Here is a 17308-nt window from a genome sequence, read left to right on the forward strand (position 1 = left end):
GGATGAGACAGGGGGCCGGGATCGTCGCCTAGGCTGAGCTTCGACGCAGCGCGATGGGAGATGCGCCTAGCAAACCTACCCCTACTGCAGCTTCTTCTCGTCTTTGATATCAGATTACTCACCAGCGCACGACGAGCGCCGGCAGCCAATAGAATGCAGGAACTGGCAGTTCAGGTACGCCTGGAGAGTCCGCGGACGGGTCAGCCTGGCCCCCGGGCCCCTTTGCAGCTCGCTCGCTGCTAAGCAAAGTCACTTAAGTTAATTATACAGCGGCAGACGAGAGCAACCCCATAGGGCTGAGAAAAAGGAAACCCAGAATGCAACACCACATATTACCGCCCATGTATACACATAGGGTTTGGCTTGGACCTGCTAGTCCCATGCGGCTGTGCTGTGCTGTCTCAACCCAGATACATGCATGCCCTGCTGCTTTGCTTGACTCGAAGGATTGTTCAGAGCCACATGGGACCCCGGCCTTGGGTCGTTAAGCCGTCGTCGTGGTCATGGTCGTGGTCGTGGTCGTGGCCGTCGTCGTGGTGCTGCTGGTCGCCCGTCGTGGCCGTCTGGTTCATTGTCCAGGTTCCCGGTCACCATCGTTATCGTGCAGGTCGCCCGCTCATCTCGGCCCTCGACCACTGGCACTGCGTTAATCTCCCTCTTTCCTTCTACCTGCCAAACCTTCCTCTCCATACCTCGCAACCCTTTCCGTTCGGCCGTTTTTGTAATTATTTGGAATTTGAAAAAAAGAAAGCAAAACAGAGCAAAGGAAAGCTGGTTGGTAACTTGGCTTGCTCTATACTTATATTGCTCTTCTTGACCCTCTTCAATTATTCAACCAAACCAGCAAACTAAATCACCACCACATTGCTCTTGCCAGTCCGCCATACAATATCATACACACACACACACACACACACATACACATACATACATCAACGTCCTGACTGCCTACCTCATGCTCCAACACAGCAGGCCCCAAACTCCAGGCTCCCGCCGACGACGAGCAAGAAGCGCATGCGCAAACATTGGCCTGCTTCCGTCGCCGTCACCATCACCCTCGCCCTCACCATCAACACCTTCAAACACCTCGTACGGGCCAGACTCCTTCACCATGGCCACGCAAACATGCGAAGCCTTGCTAGGCATAGCCATCCACGATTTGTCATCCACTACCGCCATTTTCCCGGACTCGACGGGTGCCATGCAGATGCAGGCATCATCTGCATGCGCATCGTCGTCTCAGCCTTTCGAAATAGGCCTCTCTCTTCGGGGCGTTACTACTCCCTCCTCCACCAATTCCTCAACCTCATCCACCTCTCTCGGCCACCACTCCGACGCCGCTGAGGGATATAAGTATGGCATCCATGCCCACGTCAACACTAGTGCCGGTTCACACGGACAATCTTCAGGGTTAGTTCAACTTCATCCAACTTATATATACTTACTTGGAGCTCCAACAATTACATACATACCACCTTGACTCCCAACTAACCTTTTCTCTTTTTACGTCAAAGACCGTTTGTTTGCCAGGTGTCGCCTCCCACGCCCTTGTCAGACTTCATGCACGATTCTCAGCCCATCTCGGTACTAGATTATCCCAACATGTTCGGTATGTATCATCAGCGCTTAAATTCAGCTCCTTCCCCCATCTTCCGAACTCTTCCTAACAACCACATAGTCCCTGACTACACCATCGACAGCACTTCTGCTTTCGACTCTCTCCAGTTTACCAACACCGACACCCCCGTCAGTGTTAGCACTGCTTCATTATCAATGTCTCCACCACTTGGCAATACTCCAGCCCGCCCTTCCAGCGTGCCGGACTCTTTTGCTCTATACGACCAACCACAGCAGCACCACCAGCAGCATCCATCCTCAGCGCTCCAATTCAGTCGCGAACAGTGGTACATGGCTCTTCCAATCCCTCGTTCATCTGTATACCAAGACCAGCAAAAAATGAATAGGACAGCTGGCGACAACAGACCCATGTCCTCTGTGCAGGCATACTCTGACCTCTCAAAACCAATGGACATCCACCTCCAGGGCCTGGATGGCTCGATACCTACCTCCCAGGGCCAGTATGGCCTGTCCACACCCTCATACCCTCAGTAAGCATTATCATACACTCTTTTTCTATTGGATTATGTCTAACATGACCTAGAGCACCATACTATACACCTGTCTCTTCATTACCCACCACTCCCCCATCAACATCCTCTCCCACTTTCCCACGCTCCCACGCCAACACTCACACCCACTCACACCATCGCACGCCCTCATCCAACTCTCCCTCCCCAACAGCTCTAAGCGAAGCCGACCTCCGCTCTAAACCCCAATGCTGGGACCATGGCTGCAACGGGCGCTCGTTCTCGACCTTCAGTAACCTTCTGCGCCATCAGAGGGAAAAGGCCGGTCTCTCCGTTAAAGCCGAATGTCCGTACTGTGGGGCCGCTTTTACCAGGTCGACAGCGCGAAACGGCCACTTGGAACGGGGCCGATGCAAGGCTATGAGGGAGGAGTGATGGGCCGCCTAATGATACGATAACGACACTCTTCTCTACTCTATACGCTATGATTAATGTCCAACCCCCTTGAATGCCATGCATTTTCTACATTACCTTCTTTCGTCGAAATGCGCAGCATAAGGGAGGATTATACTTTTGTGCTATCTATCGTTCGGACATGGGGAGTCAACATGGATAGGGGACATGGGATATCGCACATGGACGGAACCCATGATTCAATGTTTCAGCCTAGCGTCCACGTAACTACTCAGCGTGAACGAAGCAGCAAAGAAAAAAGAAAGGGCGCAAAAAGAGCCCCATCTCAAACTCCGATTCAGTCCGGTACTGCATCTGGTTTCTGTGCTTGGGGAAAAACTATTCGGATCCGAACGCACCCATGACCCCCGACCCATGGTATGGATGGGGCGGACCGTTTCTCAGCTTTCGCTGATTTCAGCTAGTTTTTTCTTTTAGGTGACGTTTTCCCCTTGACGTGCAGGGGGTAGGGATCGGACAGGGGATGATTGTCTCGGTGGGGGAGGTTAATTCTTTTTCTTTTTTTTTTCTTTCACTTCTCAACGTATATATATTTTTCTATCTTGCTTGTGCTTCCTTATTTATAGCGATGCAACGCAAGGGAAGGAAAGGGCAAGGAGTCGAGACGGCAGACGGACAGGAGTTAGTGGCTGGGATTAATATGCTATGTTGATATTTTCCATAGAGCGAGCGCATTTACTTTCGATGCAATCTTATTATTTTTAGCCTTTTCATGCACGCATGTTGTGATTCACACGTGACTTTGCAGCTTCATTTTCGCATCTACGGAAACATCGCAGCCTCAACATCGCAGCCTCAACATCGCCGATTTCGACGTCGACTTCGACTTCAAGTTCGACTTCACCCTTGAACCGTGGCTGAGAGCATAGGCCGAAGGAGATGGACTTCCACGGGACGAGGGAAATCCTCAGCCCTACATGGTGCAACCTGAACTTCAGATGAACGCCTTCCAGCCAACCACCAGCAAGCCATCTCCAGCTCCTGCACAATCCCTGTCGACCAGGTCACAAATCTCCCCTCCAGCGGCTCAAACTTCCACCGCTTTATCTCCTAACTCCAACCTGGCAAACTAGCCCAGCACAGCAAGCTTAGAGCGGTGACAGATGGACACCGGGGGCATAAGGTAGCCGTACTATAAGCATCAAATCAACCACTCCCCGCCTGTCTGATATTAGCGTTCATCGCTGCAGATATTTGCCTACTTGGGTACGCCAGATCGCTGGTCACTAGAGTCCAGTTCAGCCCAGCTCGGTTTCTGTGCAACTGTGCCCGTACTCCTACTTGCGCCGTCGCGAGTTTCATAACACCGAGGCCCGAAGTTCCGAGACCAAGAAGTCGAGAGATGCCCCCCCCGATGTGTGATTTGCACGATTGCATCACCCATCTTCCTGGGGCCGGGACTCTGAGCTCAGATTATTGCGAAGTAGCCTGATTCAAGTGGAGTGTCCTATTTACCTTTGGGTATGCCCCGGGGCGTGGGTTAGCTCTCTCCGACGTTCCTTGTCTTGGTACATACACCCAAAACTCGAAGTAGACCGTCACCAATGCTGCGTTGCATGCGTGCTTGCGTACATCGTATGAACGGACTTCGCATGCATTGAAGTCTCAGAGAAGCTTACGGAGTGCTATGTTCTGGGTAAAGCGCATATTCATCATGCATGGACTGCGTGGCTACCAGGATTCATCGACCACGCAGTCAGGCTGCGTATATATGTATATCTAATATATGCATATCTGCCATGTCTCCGAGCAAGCAACAAGCCTTCTGACCCCCAGAAACGGAAAATGCTGAATAAAACTTCATCCCTCCCTGTCTGCCATACCTGCTTGACCAGTCACAGTGCAAGAACAATAGGCCCCCAAGTGCAAGAGAAGATGAAACATTATCTAACTCTCTCTCCCTAGCAAGTCTAGTGCAGCCCAGTCCACGCGACTGAGCCAGCTTAATGGTCAACAATGGCCCCATTTCATCTATTTTATTCTTATTTCACTTACCCACGACCCAGGATCCACGATCCATGGCACGACCATGTCGTACCACGCTACCCACGCCCATGACCATGGCCATAAACCACGATGTATATCAGTTCTTTATACATTCTATTTTCATCCGTATTTCGACGGAGCGGATTCCTTCGACACGTGGACAGCGTGGCTGCCATGGTTGTACCCCCAACCCCCTGCCCCTGTCGTCACTGCAAGGCTATGAGAGTACCCTCCCTCTGCGATATCCAGCGTTCATTCGCCTACTCAACTCTTAATCCAGGACAAGGGGCATCTTCCAAGCCAGCCGTCCAGTTTAGAATGCTCAAGCATCAATCCTTCATCCGCCAATCCATCCGCCGTTGCTCCGTATGTTAAGTTGCTCTAGAACGCACATGGAATCCCCACCACCATCCTTTGGTCCCCAAACTATACTCCGTACGAATATGTTAAACTTCGGATATACTTTGCTATATCATTTCAACTCCGTATGGGCCAAAAGGTTCAAGCGCCGCCTCCCTTTGTTCCCCATGCCGATCGGACGGGGCGTGATTCTTAACTTAAAACCACTCAAACCAAAACGAAATCTAGATGACCAGAACCTGGTCGATTAGCTAGGATATTTATATCAAGAAAAACCGCTTTCGGCATGGTCTTAGGATCTGGTCTCAGTTTATTTACGTCAAGGAGCTGCGGCTCGTTGGTAGATCGTGGGTCTGCACCATGAGATCATCGCCAACCCCATACGGAAATAGCTTGCCGGATATTTGAATTTGAGCTTACTCAACAAAATAGCCGTATAATAAGTGAGTTATTATTAATAGGGAAGGGATTTCCATCACCATTTAGCGTAGCATTAGGCTTCTGTTAATCTTATCAATCTTCTGGTGAAGGATGGATACGGGTTTCTCTACCACAGCCATAACAAGTCCATTATTAACCAGCAGTAACGAAGACAATCTTCAGACTATTGCCTACTAATAAGAATATCACCGTTAGATCCCCTAGCAAGGGCTTTTAATTTAATTTAATTTTTAGTACTCTGTACCAAGCATGACTTAGTTAATCTATAACTCTTGTAAGCGTGGGATCCAAAAGGGGCATATGGTAGAGACCCCTACGGTTTCGTTATCCTCAAGAACGTGCCCAACGATTCCCAAAATTTGCTTAGACTCACAATTCATCAAGGATGTATGATGCTGGGGTTGTTTCCGTCCGGCAGGTTCCTTCATTGACCGACCAAGGATCCGGGGTTATGTTTTGATGGTCGGTTATCCTACCGTGTATTAGAAATATTGCGGCCCCTTAATAATGGAAGCGGATGGGATAGTTATTTATAATTAGAGTAAAGGTGAGAAGTTCGATATGAAAGCAGGGGAAAGACGTTATCTCGTTAACCCTACTGCCTGTAGAGGGATATATTCTCCTTGGCCAATATAATTTCATTCACTTCGAGTTTTTGTTAGTTGAATTTTCCTTGGTTAAACTCGGAATTTATCTTTGGTGGCGCTCAAGAGTCCTACGGTAAATCAATGAAAATATGCTTGATAATTAGAAATCTCTGAACTAGAATGAAACTAGAATATAGGGCCCTTATTGTTCCAAGGTGATAATATCGATAGCCAGTGCCATGGCAGTTGAACACTCCTTGGTAATATATTGGCAACGCAAAGGCCAAGGGAGGAATGGAGCAATGACACCGACATTCAATGCCATGAAATAGCGAGTCGATAAACAACACTGGAAGTTGATAGTGATTTTGTCAAAATCGAATAAGCCGGCGCGGAGTATCAATGATACCATTCAACGGCTGGCCTTTTTGCGCTTTCTACATTTTGGAATTCTCGTAGGTGGATAGTTAGAACTGCAGACGGAGATCAATAAAATCCACAGAAATGTCTGTATGGCTAAAATATGATAAAAAAGCAACCCAAGTAAATTAGGCGCTGGAAGTTAGCCAGCCCTCACGGAGACTTTACTTCAATACCATCATTTTTTCCAGTGGGAGTGTGAAAGGGTATATGGCCGGTCAGAATTTTACATAGGAATTAAAACAATGGTACAAGGACCTCGCAGAATGGAACTACCTATTTGAAAGGTGGGTGAGGGTAATTTTAGTAAAATGCCCATAGATGGTGAGGTGCCTCGCTTCGTCTACAACTCTCCGTCTGCTATTCCTAGCAGCGGGTATATAGTTGTCAAGACATGGAGTACTTGATACCTTATCAATTTCAATTTATTCGTGCATTTGGTGGGGTCCAGTATACCAGCTATGTGGAAGAGACCAAGACGCGTTATCTGCTGCATAACAGCCTTGACAAATGCAAAGAATCAAGAATAGAGTGATACCTAGGGGGAGCCTCACATGATTCAACAGCCTCATCTTTAAATGCCTGCAAACCCATTTTTCGTAGATGGGGTGCATAAGTGGTGGGGATATATTTTACTCTCCCTGAAATTTGCAAGGGGTGAAATTTTGGGGAATCTTTGCAACAGCCATCAGGGATCGGGTAGCTCAGCTGAATGGGGGGAAATCCTCCATCATGTTCATGCCCGTATTGATTGACAGTAGGGAACGGCTCGTGGACGTTCTTGTGTATCCGAATTATTCTCCTCATGGCTGTATGGATGGTCCTACCAAAAGTCTTCAAGGATCTTTATATCCAATCACTTTCCCACAAATAGGCTTAAAGGTAGGCTAAAGAATAGGCTAAACAATAAGCCTAGGGGTAGGCCAAGGGGTTAGCCTAGGGGTGAGTGTGAAAACAAGCTTAAGCATAGGCTAAGGGATAGGCTTAAGGATAAATTCACGGGTATGCGTGAGTAAGGATAGGCCCAGGATAGGTCCAGGATAGACCCAGGATATGCCCAAGGATATTCCCAAGGATAGCATCAAGGATAGCGTCAAGGATAGACGTAAGGATAGGCATAAGGATTGGGATAAGGATTGTAAAATAAGGTCAATCAGGAGGTTCCTTTACTGAATGCTTTGATAGAGATTCGGGACCCTTGAAAGAGGTCTTTTGGTGACTACCTCTGTATGAAAGACTGTTCCATGTATCCCCTATATTCTGAACCAGGCCTCTCCGTCAAAGTAAGGGTTTGGACAGCGGTAAACAAGGGGTTGTTCCTGTTCAAAACATGAATGGAGAGAAACCGCGAACCAACGAAACGGAAGGTCATGTGATACCGGACAGGTAATAACATAATACCGAAGGCTAATTATTAAGCAAAAAGAATATAGTGCAAACTATATAAGCAGAACAAACAGTGCAAACAGTCCATAATCGGAAAAGATAAATATTAAACCGGATGTTAATTACTAAGCCGAATAAATTATATGCAAATAGTGTAAACATGCCAAACAATACAAACATATACCCCATGTGGATCGAGTCATTGGATCGCGGAGTCAGCGATGACATCGAGGTTTAAAAACGGCTTTGCTGGCAAGATACAGCTACTTCACGTCGTCAAAGCTATCAGTATACTACGATATTATCACTCCAGGTTCAACATGAACTCCTCCTTTTGAGCAAATTTAGGAGCTGGCTGTGCTCGTCTGATTACCTGCTACAGTTGCCTCCTTCCTTGCATCTCTCCACCCCAACACTCCCGGAACTTCATAACGTACCCGCTTCAAGACATTTCAACTTCAAAATGATCCAGTTACTCTGCCGGCCTTTACGATCCTACTATTTCTATACTAGCATTCAGTATCTTGGTTTATTACATTACCACTCGAGGAACATACGAATAGGAGAGAGGTGGTGAATGAGCCTCAACCCACGCGCATATCCTATATTTTTTTCTTGCAGATCTAAGAAGATAAAACCAAAACAAACAGACCAAGTTCGAAGGGCATTAATTCAGTTTATAAATTGAATTTGAGAGGAGAACTGGAAGCAACTTCCACCATAAACTGCTGCTTATGGCGTCGGTGTTTACATTCGACCCTGACCTTCCCCGGGTTTCGTCACCATGGTCAAGCTCGGGGACGACAACGCCCCGCCACCAAAAGGGCCAGGGTAGCTCAACTCGCGGGCCAAGCCCAGTTGATACAAGTGACCCGGGCTTTCTTGAGGCGTGTGGGATCAAGAAACTGGATCCTGAGCCTCAAGATGGACCTACCGAGTATAAATTGCACTTACTTCTTCGCCCTAGGCGCCCTTTTGTGTCCTTGACTTCAGGGAACCTAGTGTCCGGATCACATCATTCAAAGCTCCATAGCACCAGCAATGTAGAGCCTGATGCTTCAGAGACTCCAGAGACAGCCTCAAGGCCTGCCCAATCGTCGTCAAGCTCACCAAGGCAGGCTCGACTATGCCAGCTTACCACCCAACTTCTCTGGAGACTACAGCAGTCGTCCCCTTTCCATTCATCTTCGACCGCGAATTTGGTACTGCCTGTTCTTCCAGAGGCCACCGAGACGCTAGATGTCCCAAAAACGCTCTCTCCACTACTCTCGGGCCTGGAAGAAAGTCAGGGAGCATTGTATGAAATTGGCGTCACTGATGACGGCACTTTTGCAGGATTGGCCGAGGATGAATTGGATGAGAGTCTTGTGAATCTCCAGGCAATGGCTGCCAGTCTCGGGTGTAGAGTCGAAGTCCTTCGCCGTGTTGCGGTGGGGTATTGTGAATGGGCGGAGAAGGATGGATCTACCCGATCTGAGAAGCTTTGGGTTGCAGAGGCGCTAGTGCGTCCTGATCTCAAGCAATGTCGTTCGCAAGCATTGGCGGGTGGTGGTCCGACCGATCGCTGGAAAGAAAATGAGCACGCAGGCAAATTTTCAATGGCAGAGCGACCTCTGCTCACGGAACAGCTCAATGTTGCCATCGCAGGAGCATCAGGAGCGGGAAAATCTTCTCTCCTTGGAATTTTGTCTACCTCCGCGTTCGATAATGGACGTGGTAAAAGCAGACTTAGCCTTCTCAGGCACCGACACGAAATCGTGTCTGGTGTTACCAGCTCCATTGCCCAAGAACTGATTGGATACTCGTCAAACGAGAATAAAACTTCGAACAACTCTACAGATGTAATCAATTATGCATCTGGGAACGTCACCTCCTGGGACGACATCCATGTCTCTGCTGGTACCGATGGACGGGTTATCTTTCTATCCGATCTCCCAGGGTCGCTGAGATACGTTAAATCAACGCTTAGAGGGCTAATAAGTCTCGGACCACATTACGTTCTTCTTTGCGTGCCGGCAAACAACGAGGACCCAGCAAGCGCCATACCACCTGAAGTTAGCATGTCACTGGCCTACCTCGAACTATGCGTCAAGCTAGAAATCCCTGTCGTCGTGGTAGTCACCAAACTTGATGCCGCGACAAGACCTAGTATTAGACAGACGCTGACACAGGTTCTATCTGCGATCAAGTCAACCGGGCGTAAACCTGTGATGCTTCCTGTCCCTGGAGAGGTGAATGAGCAAGACATGGACCTTCACAATATCTCACCCACCGATCGACGGGATGCCAACGCTGCCATTCCCTCAATGGGCCGCGATTGTCTAGACAGTATCCCCATAATCATCACCAGCGCCGTTACAGGGGCAGGAATTGGGAAACTCCATGCTCTACTTCAATCACTCCCCTTGCCTCCTTCAGAACCGAGCACACAGCTCATCGAAAGGTCTAAAGATGACAACCAGGATCACCCAATATCCCTCTTCGATATCAGTGAAGTCTTCGAAATGCCCCTTTTCAAAGTGTATTCCCTTTCAAACGAAAATAAGCGCCAAAACGATCGAGGTATAGTTCTCTGTGGCCGTGTTCGTCGCGGTACCATCGCTATCGGCGACCGTCTTGTCGTCGGCCCAATAATTCCAGAACCTCGTTCTCACGAGCCAGCCAACACTCCTCCCCGGGCTAAGGCAACATATAGCAAGTCTCTTCCAGATTCACTGCCTTCTACACGCTTTAGAAAATTCACGGGCGACAGCCTGGATGCGCAGTCACAAACACATGCAGTTTGGAAACAAGTTCGTGTCGTCAGTGTGCGGAACCTCCGACTCCCTGTCAAAGCCCTTTTCGAGCATCAGATAGGCACTATTGGGGTGGATTTTGTCGATTCTTCATCACCCTCGGCATCTCTGGGGCGAATGCGCAAGGGCATGGTGCTCGCGGACTTTAATCGTGGATACTCATCCAATTCGCTACTTTCTTCGCGCCCACTCTCTACCTCCGCTCCGTTCTTTCACGCTGGGTTCATTGCTAGGTTCCCTGCCTCGGATTTCACGACCTCGTCTCCCATACTGGTCTCCGGGGGTACTGCAATGGTATATATTGAAAGTATTCGGGCCGCCGCTCGAATAATCCTGATTGAACATGCTAAATCGCACGTCGCTCCATCCTGTGGTATGGAGCCGGAGATATTCATGCTTGATTCTGCAGAGCATAGCCGTGCTGATCACGGACATTCTCCCGCCGCCGATGATGACCACGAAGTGGAAGAAGTGAATGTGACATTTTCTCTTACTGCGTCTGTGGAGTGGGTTGAAGTAGGATCACTTATCCTCGCTGTCCCAGGAACAGGTATGGGTGTACCGGCCACGCCTCCGCCTTCCTCGTCGTGTCTCCCATCAGTTGCTCGAGGTTCAGGCTCCACGAGCTCGTCAGGCTTGAAGGGTGTTGTTGGCAGAGTCTATGAAGTTCTGCATGCATAATGTTACTTCCCCTGTCATTCTCAGCGTTTGTGAGGTTTATTGCTGGCTACCCCCAACACAGGCTACAGCGATGAAGACAAAGAACGAGCGACGAGTGTATCGGTATTATTTCAAGCGGATTTCATTTCATTACATCTATTTTATCCTTGTTTCGGGTTTTCCTTTTCTTTTACTCCCTTTGTTCTCTAGTATAGGATCTATAATTCATAGCGTCGATCGAGTATATTTGTCTTCAACGCTGGAGTTCCGACTCGTAGATCTACCAGCCAGTAAACTACGGACACCTAATCAACCTCTTCGATATATATCTCTGCCTAACTGTAGAGTACAGCCTGTCCTGTTGTGACGTAGGCCAGAAGACGCTCGCAGGCTGATTTATTTTTATATAAGCAAGGGAGAACAAGTGGGGAACGCTATTTAAATATCCTCCGCAGCAAAAGGACCACCCGCAGTAAACAAATGACCGACCCCTCTAGTCACAGGAACGCAGCAAGCTACCAGCAACGGTGCATCGTAAGAGCACATCCATATATCATCGGGCCTGAAGAGACTGCCCGTGCAATCCTGTTTAGAAGCTGACACTGACACCGCTGCTGCTCCCTTGACCTCGCGACTGCGGGTATTTCAATAACGGAGCCTAACTGAAGGGACCCCGACTACCCAACTCCTCTCCGAAGCGTCGACGCCTTCGCCTTGCAGTGTCCGATAATCTATCTCAAACTCACCGATCTATCCAAGCTAAGCGAAGAAGCTATCGTCTTCTGCGCAATCTCCATGGCGGCGTTTTTCGAGGAGCTGTTTTCAAGCATCTTCACCCCCGGAGCAACGCCCACCCTCCTAATCGCGACCAACGCTACTTTCGCCGCTCTCCAGGTCGTCTTCTTCGCTCTCCTCCTCGCAACATACAGCATACACTTTGTGGTCCTCTCTTGTATCAGTGGCGCACTATGGTATTCGATAAATTGGTTTGCCGCGGAGATAAAGGCAGAAAGTGAACGCCAGAGGAAGCTTGAGGAGAGCAAGGAGAAGGATGACAAGGGATCGTCGACGGATCTTGCTAGTCTACGCGCGAAGAAAGAGGCTTCTCCTGTCGCTCGCTTGTCGGGGGCTACCTCTGATTCAGCCGAGAGCGGGACCGAGACAGAAAGCATTCGCGCCGGAACTGTTGGAACCCCGAAAATATCGAGTTCCTCCCCGTTAAGCGGTGGTGCTGCTGCGAGGCGGTCTACGCCATCAGCATCGGGTGCACAGGTAACCCTTACACCTGAGAGTAGCACAGACGAGCTCAAGCATCGGAAGCCGTCTGGGGATAGCTCAGGATATATCAGCACCGACAGCGAATGGGAAAAGGTCGACGATAAGGATCGATAAACCCTCTTTGGAATGAACGTGTTTATGAAATGATACTGATGTTTGATTTCCTTGGGAGTAGATTGAGATTTCTTGTTGGATTGTCCCCGCTCTCACTCATGTTTTGCACGTTATGTATGTCTGTATGTCTTGAGTATATCTGGAATAACCCTACTACTTGCCCCATCCTATACAGTATGCTAATATACCCAACCCGGCCTTCTTTTACCTCTACTATTTTGATATTCAGGTTTGCATGTTTGAGGAGCTCTTGTTCGTCTTCGACGTTCACCTAGTTGGATGGTTTGTCTGGTTCGCAACCAAGCCCGTACATAGAAACAGAACCAGTCATAGAATGCCACTCATGATATACGATTGGATCATGCATAAATTATCCCCGTCATCGAACTATTCAATATCAACCCGCGCTTGTCGCTTGTCATCAAAATAGCCGCCAGTCGCGATAAGAGATCACGTGGTGTTGTTTATTTAGATAAGGGAAGTTCGAGGAGACGAAGAAACGAAGAAACAACAAGCCCAAAACATCTAACGAAGACGGTGGGATTTACAGTGGTGGGATAGCGGATCGGATCCTGCTTGAACTGCCATACTCTGGGCTACAAACAATGTTCCAGCACGTCCCGTCTACAATTGGCCACAAACGTGTTTTCGACTCCGTCTTCCCTCCCTCCTTGCTAAGTGGCATATCACCCACCCCCGACGTCACACCCGTCCTAGGATTCACCCCTCCAGGAGAACCATTCGGCGGCATACAGACCTCTATTAAAGCGAATAAACCGGCGCCATCTTCAGAAGAGCCCGTACCGGAACAAGTCACATGGGATCGAGCGTGGCATACCGCAACTGCGTTTCTTACCATTCCTGACAAAGGATTCAACGTCAATAGTGACGGCAATAGTGATGATAAGATAGGGGATAGAACGTTGTTGAAAAGATGGGCTCGAGATCCACCGTCGACAGCCATCAGGGATAGCCTATTTTACGTAGGTGCGGATGCGTCAGGCGGGAAGGGGTCGAGGAAAGGGATGAAGGAGTGCGACTTGAAGCTATGGTATATGAGCGAAACGCGGCGACACTTCCTAACTAACTTTAAAGACACTCTTGTCAAGGTAGGCGGCTCTATTAACTAACCCTTCTTGTGAAGACTATGCTGACTGTCACAGATATTAGAACACGCTGAGAGGAAGGACGTTCTGGCCAGGCTGGTTCGCTACCTTCGCCTAGTGCAGAATATTTATTATACCCCATTTTTAAAATTCATATTACCATTATCAGACCCAACGGCGCGGGATACAGGGTTCACAGCCTTACGGGAGAGTATACACGCTGTGACCACATTCTCGCTTCCGGCTGATAAATTTTCAGTGATTCTTGCCACAGAACTTACCGCGGCATGCTCTTTAATCTTAGGAACCAAAAGAGGTCGGGATCAACCTGATGTTTCCCCCACGGAGGCTGGCGACGAAATGGACATTGATTCAAAACCCAGCATGTCCTATAATAACTGGAAGAGAGAACCATCTCGCGAAAAAAGGATTGTATTGATGACTGAAGGCGAACTACCCGGCAGCACAGAGGCAAGACATACATTGATGCGTCTGCTAGAAGGGCTTCAGGATATTGGCCTTGGCGGCAGCAAATCCCAGGTCATATTTGCCAATGTGATGAACAACATGATCACTGAGTTTGTAATATCCTCATACTCGGGGGAATGGGAAGCTCCCTCTCTCGCTGTTGAACATTTACGGCTATGGATCGGAAATATCTTCGGACGGCTGGCCGTCCAAGTTTTGCACTGTCTTAAACCAGGCGAGCACCGAGTTCAGTCAACCGAAGACCACCTTGACGTGACGTTGCGTGATGTAGAGAAATGGCAAGAAATTGCTATTACCCGGCTTGCCTCCCTGCGAATTAGCGAGCTATTTGATATAATTGTCGAATGGGACATAAGCAGTGGAGCGATTGAAGATCTCAAGAGCTATACTACAAACCCTACCACACGGTTCTACCTTTCGAGCACATTTAATACTGCTATATTTCAACGACTTCTCCACCCAGGGGCGTCCACAGTTGAAATATTGCAGCTTTACATTGCCATCATCCGGGCACTTACACAGCTAGATCCAAGAGGAGTGCTACTGGATAGAGTTGCGAGACCTATTCGCAGGTATCTACGTGAACGAGACGATTCCGTCAAAGTGATAGTAAATGGGTTATTAGCTGATGTCAGTGATGGGAAGGATCATGATAGCTCCAATCCAGAGACACTCACGGAGTTAGCAATTGAGTTAACCAGTGCTCGTCAAGCGTCTCTCCGCAATGATTCCGGGGAGCTTGACTGGGACGATATGAACTGGGTGCCAGATCCAATCGATGCAGCTGTCGATTATAAAAAGTCGAAACAGTCAGATGTCATAGGCAGCTTGATAACCCTCTTTGACTCTAAGGAGGTCTTTGTAAAGGAACTGCAGGAATCGTTGAGTGAGCGATTACTAAACAAGAGCGGTAATTATGATCAGGAGGTCTCGGTTCTTGAGTTGCTGAAAGTTCGCTTTGGCGACTCGGCTCTACAGGCGTGTGAGGTTATGCTACGAGACGCGCTTGATTCCAAGAGGATTGATACCGTTATACGAGCAGACAAAGGTTTGGATGACGACCCTACTGCTGATATCCATGCCAAGATCCTATCTCGTCTGTACTGGCCTGAGTTGCAAGAACAGGCCTTTAAAATGCCCGACGAAATCACTTCGCTACAAGAGAGGTACTCCGCAGGCTTCGAGTCTTTAAAACCATCTAGGAAATTGACCTGGTTGAACAGCTTGGGAACTGCAACGGTTGAGTTAGATCTCGAAGATCGTATATTCAAGGATGAGGTGACAACATGGCAAGCAGCCGTTATACACGCTTTCCATTCTGCTGAGCCATCTGCGGTGTCGAAAACCGTTATAGAAATATCTCAAGAGTTAGATATGCCAGCATCCCTTGTCCGCAGCGCCTGTCTATTCTGGCAAAGCAAACGTATCCTCACCCAACCACAACCCGACACATTCTCTGTCCTCGAAACACTGCCCGACGAAGAAGAAACGCGTGCCTCATCACAGCAGCAAAAACAAGCCCAGCCAAACTTGGAAGCCAATGCTGCTGCGGCGGCGGCAGCAGCAGCAGCAAAAGAATCCGCGGAAGCTGCCACTATGGCAAAAATGGATCTATACTGGCAGTTCATCAGGGGAATGCTTAGGAACCAAGGGGCGATGCCTTTACAGCGTATCATCATGATGTTGAAAATAGCTGTTCCTGGTGGATTCCCGTTTAGCAGCGAGGAGCTTAAGCAATTCATGGGCAAGATGGTTTCTGGCGGCAAGCTTGAGATGGTCAGTGGAGGTAACTATAAGATTATTTAATAGTGATAGTTTTATTATTATCATTATTATACAATATCAACACCTGTATTCAACTGGCCTATTCCTGCTAGCCTTGTAGGCTCGTATGAGCTAGATGCGCGTAGGTGACCGTCCATACACACAAAAATAATGGTATATCCATTAACTATTCAATAGCAAAAAGTAATGCATTTGCAGATGGGAGTAAATGTGACGGCACTGGATTCGTTGATTGAAAATAGACTGTTTTACAGTAGCTCATAATCAACTCCGTCGCCTTGCTTATCTACCTCTCATGCATCATTGCCCGCTCGCCCAGCCGACCACTAGGGTCGCGTGCAGCCAGGATCCCGTCATCGAATTACTTTCTCTTCCCCGCCAAGCAGGTACTAACAATCAAGGACAGCGGAAGGTTATTTAAGCTTATATTGGCAGTTGGTCCATTATACTTTATTTTTACGTTGTTCTCCACACATTGTGATTCTATGCTTCCTTCTTTCTCAGACTTCTCCTAGTGACGAGTCCAACGAAAGAGGAATACCTTGTAGCCCCTGAGGTTCAAGCTCTAAGCTCTGGCATGGTGGTGTATGATTAAACGGAGGGTCTCCAAAGTAAGGACGTGAATCGATAACCTGCAGTTGAGAGTAGTTTCAACATTGGTACCTAGGTATGTATTATGATAGGGCCTCTTGCAGGGATCTAGCAGCCTCCAGGTCACAGGAAGTAAGAACGGATATTTATATTGTACGCTCTTTGTCCGTTAGGAAGCCTTCCGTCCCTGCTGTAAATTCAGAATGTGAAGAAGCAATTCGTCTGCCTCTAGAATGGGTAGACAAAGACTGAAAACTGACGGGTCATCAGCTTTAACAAGCCGCCCCTCATAGATCACCCACTGACCCATTGGAACATCGTCCGAGTCGGCTTCTTTTCCAAAAACCTCCATGTTTAGCTGAACCATCAGCCCTGGAATTGCCTGCCGGATGTACTTCATATTTTGCTGTGTGCAGAAGGTATCTTCGATGAATAACCGAAAGAGACGTATAGTCTTCGTTGCTCCAACTCTTTTCAATCTTCCGAGCGCCTGCTGCTCGACAGAAATCGGAGCCGAGTCCCAGAATACCAAGTTACGGCAGTGCCCATGGAGATTTAAACCTGAGCAACATACCCAGAACGAAGTTATTAGAATGCTGCATTTGGTTGGAGATTTATGAAACGCTTCGGCCAACATATGTCGATCTTTTAGATTTAAGTCTGCTCGATACGAGTGCGCGTCTAGCTGAAGAAGTCTTAGAACCTAAAACTTGTTATTAGCTATCGAAGGTCCAGGTGTTCAAGCAAGC

The 17308-nt window shown here is 48.3% G+C and overlaps 4 protein-coding genes across 4 annotated transcripts; all 4 read left to right on the plus strand.

Moving 5' to 3' along the window:
* Nucleotides 1-955: 955 nt before the first annotated feature.
* On the plus strand, nt 956-2522 carry GIQ15_05712 (uncharacterized protein; the record flags this gene model as incomplete). The annotated part of the gene is made up of 4 exons (XM_033553129.1): nt 956-1410; nt 1515-1609; nt 1679-2108; nt 2162-2522. 4 exons carry the CDS (start codon nt 956-958, stop codon nt 2520-2522), a joined length of 1341 nt encoding a protein of 446 aa, XP_033404273.1.
* A 5953-nt stretch (nt 2523-8475) lies between these two features.
* On the plus strand, nt 8476-11217 carry GIQ15_05713 (GTP-binding protein 2; the record flags this gene model as incomplete). The annotated part of the gene is made up of 1 exon (XM_033553130.1): nt 8476-11217. One exon carries the CDS (start codon nt 8476-8478, stop codon nt 11215-11217), a length of 2742 nt encoding a protein of 913 aa, XP_033404274.1.
* Nucleotides 11218-11991: 774 nt separating this feature from the next.
* On the plus strand, nt 11992-12588 carry GIQ15_05714 (uncharacterized protein; the record flags this gene model as incomplete). Its single annotated transcript, XM_033553131.1, has 1 exon — nt 11992-12588. One exon carries the CDS (start codon nt 11992-11994, stop codon nt 12586-12588), a length of 597 nt encoding a protein of 198 aa, XP_033404275.1.
* Nucleotides 12589-13193: 605 nt separating this feature from the next.
* On the plus strand, nt 13194-15989 carry GIQ15_05715 (anaphase-promoting complex subunit 2; the record flags this gene model as incomplete). Its single annotated transcript, XM_033553132.1, has 2 exons — nt 13194-13697; nt 13752-15989. The coding sequence occupies 2 exons, from the start codon at nt 13194-13196 to the stop codon at nt 15987-15989; spliced, it is 2742 nt and encodes a 913-aa protein (XP_033404276.1).
* Between the last annotated feature and the right edge of the window lie 1319 nt (nt 15990-17308).

The sequence above is a fragment of the Arthroderma uncinatum genome, assembly GCF_011692745.1.
Source record: "Arthroderma uncinatum strain CBS 119779 chromosome Unknown scaffold4, whole genome shotgun sequence".
In the NCBI taxonomy this organism is placed as follows: domain Eukaryota; kingdom Fungi; phylum Ascomycota; class Eurotiomycetes; order Onygenales; family Arthrodermataceae; genus Arthroderma; species Arthroderma uncinatum.